The sequence below is a fragment of the Cryptomeria japonica genome, chromosome 6, assembly GCF_030272615.1.
Source record: "Cryptomeria japonica chromosome 6, Sugi_1.0, whole genome shotgun sequence".
NCBI lineage: Eukaryota > Viridiplantae > Streptophyta > Pinopsida > Cupressales > Cupressaceae > Cryptomeria > Cryptomeria japonica.
Window position 1 is genome coordinate 646,112,641 of NC_081410.1, and position 12,188 is coordinate 646,124,828.

A 12,188-nucleotide genomic window follows, 5' to 3' on the forward strand; every position below is an offset into this window, starting at 1 on the left:
GCTAGGAAAAACTTTTGACAAATCAACTTCCACCAAAATACAAGCAAAAGAAGTATGAATAATTTTTTTAAAAGCAATGTCCACCTTGAGGAAACGACCTAGAGCATTACCAATGGCATCATGGGTAGAAGTATACCAAAATTACAAGAGTGATAAGGTAATCTCACCCAAATAGGGAAAATCAAAACTCCGAAACCTAAGTAGCATAAAAAAAAAGATGCATGTCTCACATCAAGACAACACCATCCAGATTCGTGTCTATCTTCACAAGAATAAAAAAACAAATGATGAAAAAACCTCTAATGAAGAGTAAATCTCTACAATACCTTCAATCAAGAAATACCGATGAAAAAAAAAATCCAAAACCTCAGCAGGTAAGAAATACCAATGAAAAAAAAAATCCAAAACCTCAGCAGGTAGGAGAGAAGAAACTGCAACAATAGAATGAGAAGGAGGATCCACCATCATAAAAGAGGTAGAACCCTACCAAGAATCAAAGGAGAATCATCTTTAGACATATCAATCACCAAATTGAGGCCAGAGTCCTTGAGGAGGGGAGGAGGGGGATCCACGACCATGGAAAGACAGCTACACAAAGGGCAGACAGCCGCCACCAAATAAGATCTACATGCAAAATCCCAAGTTAGAATTCCATATTTGGTGGGAGGTGATTGGGCGAAGCATAAACGGTTAGAATTCTGTGGCACCCAATTGATTATGATCTGTCTTCACCATAAAAATTGATCGAGACCTCAATCTATACAACAGAATAGCAAGGAGAATCAAAGCAACAAAATAAATACAAGATTAAAATAGACCCAACAGAAGTGCCTCGATTTTATGGTTATGATTTCTAACAGGCATCCATATTTAAATAGACTTCTTACTCATATAAATAGTTACCTGCGTAAAACCAGCCTCACATTTCGATAGACAGAGAATCAGTCAATAAGAAGGGAGAAAATGATTTTGTAGATTCATATATATACACTAAGATATACACACATTCCTGGTCAGCAACTATTCAGAGGTTAGTTAGGCTTGGGATGTGCTGATCTAATGGAGATGAGAAATAATCTGTTAACTGTGTTTGCTCTGTTATTTTTTATCAATGGAGTCACTGTTAGAGGATTTGAGGCTGATTATAATGATGCTTTGGCTAAAAGCTTGCTGTTTTTAGAGGCCCAAAGGTCTGGATATCTGCCTCCTAATCAGAGGGTCACATGGAGAGGCAATTCTGGTCTTCAAGATGGATCCATGCAAGGGGTACGCACAAATGCCATGCAAAATATATCCATTTGGGCTTCTTGTAAGACATTTTTTTGTAGGATGGTCGGTGTATTGTATAATTTTTGTTTGTTTGAATTACAGGTTGACTTGGTGGGTGGCTATTATGATGCTGGAGATCATGTGAAATTTGGACTGCCAATGGCATTCACCGTGACAATGCTCAGTTGGAGTATTATTGAGTATGAAAAGCAGATTGCTGCTGCAGGGCAGTTGGATTATGCACTTGATGCAATTAAGTGGGCAACTGATTATATCATCAAAGCTCATCCAGAGCCCAATGTATTGTGGGGTCAGGTACAGATTTTGATTTATGTATTTTCAATTTTTATCAGAGAATCAGAATTGTTGAAGGCTGCTTTGCATTTGAAGAAAAAGAAAATTGTTGTGAACATTCACTAAGTTCTTCAGATATGCATGATCTATATATAATCTGTGAACAGTAAAGTGTTATTCAAAATGATGCTAAGATTTTATAGTAATCTTTTTATTTTATCATTAAACGGCAGAGGCAGAGATTTGTATTAATTTAAACTTGAAAACATGGTTTAACAGCCTTCAAAATCTGCCATAGCAGAGAACAGCCTAGAAGGTTCTTAACCATCAGACACAAAAAAAAATAGCAGGATTACAGATGGGTTCGAGCATTGTAGAAAGGATAGCACCTTATTTTGGTTATGTTTTGTAAATTTTAACTTATATATATAGTAGCGAAGAATCCATTGATATTGATTTTTCTTCTTAAAAGAAAGATTCTTATACATCATTCTAGAAAATTGATTCTATCAGATCTTTTTAAATTTTTTTCTAGTTTATCCATAATGACCAGATCACATAAGAACGAGAACCTAAAATAAGATCATGAAATATAATCCGAAACATTATAAACTAAAACTGCTCTCTACATTTTACTGTGCTATTACAAGTTGGATTGATGATTTAATATTGTTACTCTACTGAGAAATGATATTACTTTTCAGGTGGGAGATGGAGATAGTGATCATGCTTGCTGGCAGAGAGCAGAAGACATGACAACTCCAAGGGGGGCATACAGAATTGACTCCTCTAATCCTGGTTCTGACTTAGCTGGTGAAACTGCTGCTGCAATGGCTGCAGCATCTATGGCTTTTAAATATTCTCAACCACAATATTCAGAGACCTTATTACAACATTCAATACAGGTGACCTCTTTTAATTCCTATGCAATGATTATAGCTATTCAATTATTCTAAGGTTTTCAATACAAAAGCTGAGATTGAAATCTGTGCTGTATTTCCATAGCTTTTCGAATTCGCGGACAAATATCGCCGCAAATATGACAGCAGTATCTTCAGTGTTAAAAAGTTCTATCAATCTGCAAGTGGATATGGAGTAAGAATTTTGAATTCCTGAACTGGTTTAATAGTATGGAAAAAAAAATTATTGCAGAGAGTAAGGTTTTGAAACAAAATTGTGGTGTAATGTTCAGGACGAATTGCTGTGGGGTGCTATGTGGCTGTATCAGGCCACAAATCAGGATTCTTATCTGCAATATGTAGTAAATAATGCTGAATCTCTAGGAGGCGTTGGATGGAATGTGCAAGAATTTACGTGGGATGTCAAATATGCAGGCGTGCAGATTCTTGCAAATAAGGTATACCACTAACATGCATATATGTTTATTAGTAAACATGAGATTTCCAGATTGAAGAGAAATCTATATGTTTACTAGACTGAAGAGAAGTCTATATGTTTATATTTTGTTTTGTCTAATTTATCTTATTATCTTATTAGTTATCAATGGGATTTTTGAAATGAAGTCTTAACATGTATCATTATAACCTTCGTTTATATGAGCTGCCATCTGTATATGTAAGAGAACTTTAAAAAATTGAATCTGTAAGAAGTCTATATGTTTAAATTTTGTTAATTTATCCGATCACACTAGATGATCATTTATCAATATCTGATGGGATTTGTGAAATGAAGCGTAACACACACTATTATAACTTCTATCTGTATGAGCTATCCTTCATCTATGACAGAGTAAATCAAGAAGAATTGAACCTGTGAATATCATGATTTGATCGTCGGTTTACCCATGAATTATCTAATATTCATTCATCAGTTTTCTCTTTTAATTCTTATTTTATGTTGAAGTTTTGATATTGGAAATTTATTTTGTTTAAGTTTCAAGGTGATAGAACTCACTCACGTCTTTCATTAATTGTAGATGTTGCTGGAAGGTAAAGGTGGTCAATATACTTCAACTTTGGAACAATATCAAGAGAGGGCCCAATTTTACCTCTGTTCTACAATACAGAAGAACAGCGGATATAATGTTGATCTCACACCAGGTATTATGGTATATTTGTAAAATAGATTTGAGATTAAACAATTCACTTTAAGCTTTATTTGTTTAAATGATTCAAATGAATCTTATTTAAAAAATTATTATGATTTCAGATGAACCATCTAAATAAATCAAAACTTTAATTATACTATTTAATCTGTTTTTCTTTTAGCACTTTTTTTTTTGTCTAGACTAAGAGGAAAAGGAAATGCAATTTAATGGGCATTTTATTGATTGCAGGAGGTATGATATATTTAAGAGAATGGGACAACATGCAGCATGTTTCCAATGCAGCCTTTTTATTAGCAGTCTCTTCAGATTATTATACCATTGCTCAACAGAAGCTCCAATGTTCATATGAACAAGTGGATCCCTCGCAGATGCTTGCATTTTCGAAGTCTCAGGTAGTGAATTTGGATTAATTTTAATTGAATGAGAATCTTGATGCATTTATAAATTAGAAATACTAATTTTCCTTGAACTATTTCTAAAACTCTTTGTGTCTGTGATGATCAGGCTGATTATATTCTAGGAAACAATCCAATGGGCATGAGCTATATTGTAGGATATGGCCCAAAGTCTCCACTCCATGTTCACCACCGTGGAGCATCCATGGTTTCTTACAAACAAGACACATCCTTCATTCCGTGTATGAAAGGCTATGCTGACTGGTACAACAGCTTTCAACCAAACCCAAACGTTCTGGTGGGTGCTCTGGTTGGAGGCCCTGATCAAAATGATAACTATGAAGATAATAGAGATAACTACAAACAATCCGAACCAACTACTTATAATAATGCTCCTCTTCTTGGCCTATTTGCAAAATTGCTCTATCCTCAAGGTACTAATGCCCAAGTACTGTTAAAATAGTTTATAACAATTTACATACTCAAATACCCATTTTTTCCATTTATGAAATCTATTCACAGTTGACATGCATTTATGTGTTTAACAGGAGTCCAGCCTACTCCCGTTCCAAAGCCTCCTACTCCTCCAAATCCTCCTGCTTCTCCAAATCCTCCACCACCAGGTATACATTTTTTGATAATTAATTGCGGAGTAGTATGGTAATTCATTTCATTTTGATTTATTTAGGTGATTTATTTGAAATAGGTAGGTATTATTGAAGAAATTAATGTGATTTTTGATGACCCACCTAAGTAAATATTGGTGGATTCTATTGGAAAAGCTAGCGTGATTTTAGATGGACCATCTAAACAAGTGAAAACTAAGAGTTGTTTAAAATTGTCCATTCACTTTTGATGTGTCTTGGAGCTAATTTGTTTAGGTGGCCCATTTGTAATCACACTAATAGGTTGGCCCTACTTAAAAAGCTTTTGTGATTTCAAATGAACCAACTATGCAAGTATTGGTGGTTCCTACTTGAAAAATTAGTACATTTTTTTGATAAGCGACCTAAATAAGTCAAATCTTAAATGTGCTCTTTAAGCTTGCCTATTGAATTGTGATGTGCTTCAAAACTAATTCGTTTCATTGATTATGATTGATGTGGCATGTATTTGTGTCTTTGACAGTAGTCTTGCCTACTCCAATTCCAAAGCCTCCTCCTTCTCCAGAGCCCCCACAATCAGGTATACATTTTTTTATAATTAAGTGTGAACTACTCTGTTAATCTGCTTCATTTGGTTGAAAAACTAAATTCTAAGTCTTGATTTGTTTGAGTGGTTCATTTGGAATAAGTAGGTTCTATTGGAGAAACTAATGTGATTTTAGATGAGCCATCTAAACAAGTATTGGTGAACCCTACTATAAAACTAGCCTGATTCTAGATGAGCAATCTAAACAAGTATTTGATGAACCCTACTGTAAAGCTCATCTAATTCTAGATGAGTCATCTAAATAAGTCAAAACTTAGAGTGTGCTCATTAAACGTGCCCATTGACTTTTGAAGTTTCTTGGAGCTAATTTGTTAAGGTGGCTCATCTCAAATCACACTAATAGTTGGGTCCTACTAAAAAAAATCATGTGATTTCAAATGAGCCACTCTCAAGCAAGTATTCCCTACTGAAGAAACTAGTATGTATCTAAATGAACAACCTAAACACGTCAAAACTTAGAATGTACTCTTTAAATTTACCCATTGACTTCTGACATGTCCTGAAACTAATTTGTTTTCTTGATTATGATTGATGTGATCAGGTGGGGAGAACATTTGTAATGCAATTCAAGTAGTGAGATCAATACGTGCTTCATGGACTTATAATGGACGGATTTATTATCATATTAAAGGAAGGATTTCCAATACTTCAAACAAGCATATCACCCAGCTGGTTTTGTCTATTAAAAAACTTGAAGGACCTCTTTGGGGGCTTTCCAAAATTGAAGGACATGAGGATCTTTTCACATTTCCACCATGGATGACAGTATTAGAGCCTCGACACCATATCAATTTTGTGTACAACCAACCGTCTCGCCAGGCCCGAGTCTCCGTCGTTAGCTGCAACCAAAAATAGTTGCCCATCTTTTAGCGTCACAAGCTACCAAAATTCTAGTAACATTTTATCATTCTTTGATGAATTGTCAAAGGCCAATGAAACAAAATGGGTGTTAATCCACTCTAGAATTTCGAGTGTGAATGTGAGAGTTCAACATAAAGCAATGTGGAAGAGAAACGAGAAGCAAACTATGACTTCCTTCTCTACTACAATTATTATAAATTGGTCAATGCAATAAATTAATGTGAAAGTTGTCTCCCTTTGATTGGAGCATTTTGAGTTATTCATTGCAATCTATTCATTTATTGAACTAAAAATAATAATATATATATTTTTTTAATTTGGATGATGTATAATTTGTATTGTCATTAGGTCAAGGTGCCTTTATGTCTTTTTAAATAATCAATATTTATTTAATTAAATGAAAAATATTATAGTCTATTTTATCAAAACTAAATAAATGTAAAACATTCATTTAATTTTAGTTTTTGTCACTTTATTTTAATTAATTGGTGATAACAAATAAATTAGTAAATTAACTCTTATACAACTTTAAATATAATCAATCTAATTCAATTTTCACTTATCCCTAAAATCTTACAACAAAATTGTAGCCCTGCATTTTTACATGTGATATTTTATATATATGTGAAATGACACTTGTCAAGTCTATTATCTCTATGTGATCCCTCACACATATATGAAGAGTCACATCTATCCATATCTTATCCTCGTGTGATCTCTGGCACATGTGTGAGTAGTCACATGTCTCCATTTCACTTCCCTAGTTTTTCCTCACATGCATGAGAGAACATATAAGATAGGTCTATCTTATCCATACATCTTTAATCCTTGAATTTGGTCAAATAATTCCCAACCCTTCATTTCCCCTTGATTTTTATCTTCCTCACTTGTGTATGAATCAAATGGTGTCATATGGATTTTTTGGTCCACCCTAATCTCTCATGAATCTTGACCTTCGATTTTAAAATCAAATCTATAATTTTTCCTCAATACCTATAATCAAACCCTCTAGGCCATTTTATCATCACACTCCATTACAAATTTATGTCAAGTCAAATTGAGGAGTAATCTACATCCAATAATTAACACAACGTCATTAAGAGCACATCAAGAGAATTCATAGGAGTCTATTGAAAACTTTTTAGGGTTTAGGGTCCACATTCATCATCTTTTCACTCAAACAAAGGTATGATGGAGAGTGAGGTATAATATCATTGATTACATTTGTCTTTAGTTTTCTCATTTTCTATTTTATATACATTTTGGTATTTGGTGCAACCCCCTATACTAAGATCTAATCCATTTTTAAAGTTTTTTGCAAGTCTTTCGATTGCGTGCTCATTGCCTCCCATGTCTCCTCTACATCTCTCGAGGCACCTTCATGGCTTCCTAAACTTTCACACTCAATGGGACCCCATATACCAAATCTAGTCCATTTATTAACTTTTATTGTGACTGTTCACATTGCATGTTACTACCTCTTATGTTGCTTATGTATCCCCTGAATCACCTCTATGACTTCCTAAATTGCCTCCACTTCCAAATTCATCTTTGCACCTCTTTTTTTTCCTCTACAACCTCTTGAGTTGAGCTTGCACCTCTTTAGTCACCTCTAAGCCTATTATGTTATCGCTATGCCTCCCAAGTTGACATTGAGCCTCCTAATTCATCCTTGCACATCTTGAGTCACCTCTAACCCTCTTGAGTTTCCCTTAAGCCTCATTGGTCACATCTACATCTAAAGTGATGCATGTATATAAAAAAGGCACTTATGTCATAGAAAATTGTCTCTACACTTGAAGTGACATCAATATTCTAAATCAGTGCCTATGTTACAGGTGTCTCTATATCACTATGTGGCATTTATGTCATAGAAAGTTACCTCTACACCTAAAGTGACATCTCAACTCTAAATTGGTGTCTATATTAGAGGTGTCTCTACATCAGAAAGTGATGCTTATGCACAAAAGGTCACCTTTCCTCCCTAAAGTGGCACCTATAAAGGTAAAATTGACTAATAAAAAGCTAATCATGTCTTAATTATTTTGATTGGGATTAAGTTTCAGGATAATCTTCTTTTTGAACCTTAACCTTGGTTCGTGTTGATATTTCATTAGCCAAGACTTGAATCTTAAATTGTAACGTTTTTAGTGTTGTAGGTTTTCTTGTCCAAGTTTAATCATTTTGACTAGTCTTAGATGAACTTAATATTTTAAAGTTGATAACCAGTTATTTGTCATGTCTTTGAGTATTTTATTCTCCCCTTTCACTCAATAAATATAATTTGAGGATCAAAAAGTATTGCCTCTCTCTTTCATTGTTTTGGTTTCATTCCAAGGAATCCAAATGTATATGTTCTCCTCTTGTACCATTAAGTAATATTGGGTGACAAAAAAAGACTTAAATATTTTTTCCTTCTATGAAACCTACCTACTTATTTCATGACCCTAAAGATATACCACAATACATATATTATGGCTGGGTGTACAAATCTTGACACTTGTTATTTTAACCTAAGCCTACAATAACTAAATATATATTGTAAATTGAATGAGGAGAGTGGGATACCCTCTCAAAATAGGACATTAAATATGTCATTTTATTTCACGGAGTTACACTTGTGTACCCTTGTGGCATATCAATAATACTACTATATAACTTGCTCATTATAGTTTAAGACTTCTGGGACTATTTTTTCATTGTGCATCAAAAGTATATATATCCCTGAGAAATTACACATTCTATCCTTCTAAGTTGTTGAGATGAAACTTACTATGAGTAAACCCTTGGCCTTCATGGTAATGAATGTGAAGATGATGGCATGGATTTTGCATTCCCTAGACATCTTAAACTTGGTAGATATATCAAGGTGAGTCCATAAAAATTGACACAATTGCTTGAATAAATCTATTTTATTATTATGCTCTTTGTGTTTCCTTGTCAAAATTTGTCCAATACAAAAAATATATTTTCAAATTACTCTTTTAATTAAATTCATATAACCTTATTCCAATCATCTAAATTTCATCTTAAACCTTTCATTCTAAACTAATATATCAAAATCCATATCTTAAATCAATCCCTAATTCAAAATCTCTTTCCTCCCAAATTCATTCCTTCATCAAAATTCAACCTTGAACCTAATCTAGCCCCAATTATTTTCCAATCAGTTAAGTCCCTTCTCTTAATCCCATTCTAAACATCAAACCCTTATCTAATCTATCCCCGTCCAATCCATAACCTAATCTTCCATCCATGTTCTTAATCCAAGCCATTGTCACCCATTGCAAACTTAAATCATAATCAAGGTCAAGACCTTAATCCATAAAAATAAATTCAAAAATCAAACTTCAATCATTAGTGTCAACAATAAATCTAATCCAATTATTCTAAGATATTGGCTCTTGATCCCCCTCATTCATTCATAATCCCTTCATCTTCATCCAATCCATAATCCACCTTTATAAACCAAATACTGAGTTCAATTCTAATCCATTATCTTGATCTTATCTTCCCCATTAAATATTTCCTCAATCCCCAACCAAATTCAAACTCCAACCATTGTAAAAGTAAATTAAAATCCACAATCAATCTTTAATCTTATAAATTAAAATCAATCCAAATGTTGAAACCTTTCCCCCACCTTATCTCATAAAAGTTCAACCCCATCAACATTAAATAAATCATCCATCCTAAATCTTCTTGTCCAAGTCCTTATCAAATTCCCATCCCAATCCATATTCCTAACTTCCATCCCAATCGATATTCAAATCCAAAATCTTCCAATTCTACATGACCAATCCTCTTCTAATTTAATCCATAAATTCAATTATCCTAATCCAAAACTTGGGTAACCAAATATAAATAAATCAAAGTTCTAAAATCCTATGCTATCCTTATCCATCCCCCATCTTGATCATAAATCAATCCTAATCCATCTCTAACTATCCAATAATCCAATCCAATTCATTTAAATAGAAATAAAAACTCAAAACCCTAAAATCAATCTTAATCAAGCTTTCTTACTTGATCTTAGCCAATCTTAAGTTAGAAATATAAAATCCAATCAAAATTATTCTAGCCTTTTTTATTGCTAATCATTTACGAGTATTTTTATCATGTGATCTAATCAATATGATATCAATACAAGCTCTTATGAGCACAAAAATAAGACTAATACTAGTACTTTTTAGCAACCACACTAGAAACTACTTATGGAAGACAAAGAGTCACAACTTAGAAATCCACTTATTTAGAAACCACCTCCACACTAGAAGCCAACCATGGAATACCAAGAGTCACAACTTAGAATGTCATATTAGATGTCCCTTTTGGATTTTAATTTGGGTCTCCATGATGAGAGCTCGATTGTTTAATCAATTAAGGTCAACCCCTTCAACAAATAAATCCACACTTAGGAAATTTTCCTATCATAACTATACAAAATAAAAAATGAAAATTAAATATCAACACTTCTAAACCTAATTGATTATGAAGTTCTTAGGAAATGTTCTTTTCACCTATAAGAAGTCAATAATTTGACATCAGAGGCACAATATATGATGTTGTAAAATTAATATGAGATCAAAACCATCTTTCAAAGGTCATTTTATATCCAAAATAAAAAATAGAAAAACATCTAATAAAATAGTACAATATTTTGAAAAATATTTTTGCCAATTTATAAAAATAGTGCAATACTCCTTGGATGAAATTTATGCCTCCTAGAATAAATATCCTCCCATTAGTAAATCATAACAAATAATTGTGGCTATAGGGAATCCCTTTGGTGGTGTCACTAGATGATTGGCACTCAAGTAGGCTTGTGGAAATGTAGAGGATAAGATGGTGGTGGTAGGCTCTAAAAGATCTACCAGTGGATATGCTTCACTATGTATGGTAGTGTAATTTGTTGGATAAATGATAGATTATGGTCATATGTCTAGAAAAGAACCCTACTTGGATGAGGCATATTGATGTCCAATACCATTTTGTTGGGCTATAGTGGAGGATAGGAGTATGACTATAAAAATTTGATGCTTTAAAGAATGTTTTAGATGCATTGAAAAATTTAGTGAGCATAAAAAATTGCATAGTGTTATGGGTCTATGGGCCCCTCAACCCCTAGTAATTAGATTGAATGGTGTTGATACCCCCTTTACTCTTACAAGGTTTTGAACAAGTGATAGAATTATTGAGCACCCAACAAGACTGAGAGGAGGGAGCGAATCAATCCAGAACTTCAAAATATATTATTAATAAACAACATTAACTTACTTAGTAATAACACATTAATCACCAGCACATAAGCATCAAGCATCAACACATGAACACCAGATTTATGTGGAAAACCCAAACATGAAAAAACCACAGTGAGAATCTAACTCACAGTATGAATAACAATGTTTGCAACATTTTAGGCTTACTACCAAGGAGAACCAACACCTGAAGGACTTGCAGAGCTAAGACACATAACCTTAGGAAAGATACAAAGAGGACTTTATCAACTGAAGATCACTTATTTAGGATAAGATACAAATTGTTGTTGAAGGACTCACTATTAGTCAGCAACAAATGAAATAGCTGAATTGAAATTGAGAAGGATTCTTCTGAACATGAAATTTGCCTTGAACATCTAGATCAAGTGACCAACATCATGGCAAACATCTTTGATAATCTTCACTGTCTTGACACACTGTCTTGCATAATATATCACCTTCAAATCTCTTCTCAAACTGACTTTCACACAACTACAAACTCAAATCTGCTTGCATATCATTTGCATACACTTTTCACACAATCCACATCACTCCACAATTCGTCCATTCACACATCTTAAATATGAGATACAATACTAAAAACCTAATTAAGGGTTTGCCAAAAACAAAATAAGCAATATTACACAAAATAAGCCACCCGAACCTAAAATACTCAAATTGGTCCACTCCAGGAGAAAGAGGCAACCAAAACATATTGGAATACATCCTTCGACGATTGATCCAATGATACACACATGCTAACACATTTTACAAAGTCATTACCAAATATAATGTGTAGAAATAACAACCAGTTGGCCACATAACCTCTTA

General features: G+C 33.5%; 1 protein-coding gene across 1 annotated transcript; it reads left to right on the forward strand.

The window, feature by feature from the left end:
- The first annotated feature begins 1,059 nt into the window (after positions 1–1,059).
- On the forward strand, positions 1,060–5,731 carry LOC131060699 (endoglucanase 11-like). The gene is made up of 9 exons (XM_059222242.1): positions 1,060–1,266; positions 1,372–1,584; positions 2,268–2,468; positions 2,569–2,658; positions 2,756–2,920; positions 3,500–3,623; positions 3,860–4,023; positions 4,136–4,444; positions 5,678–5,731. The coding sequence occupies exons 1-9, from the start codon at positions 1,060–1,062 to the stop codon at positions 5,729–5,731; spliced, it is 1,527 nt and encodes a 508-aa protein (XP_059078225.1).
- Positions 5,732–12,188: the final 6,457 nt, after the last annotated feature.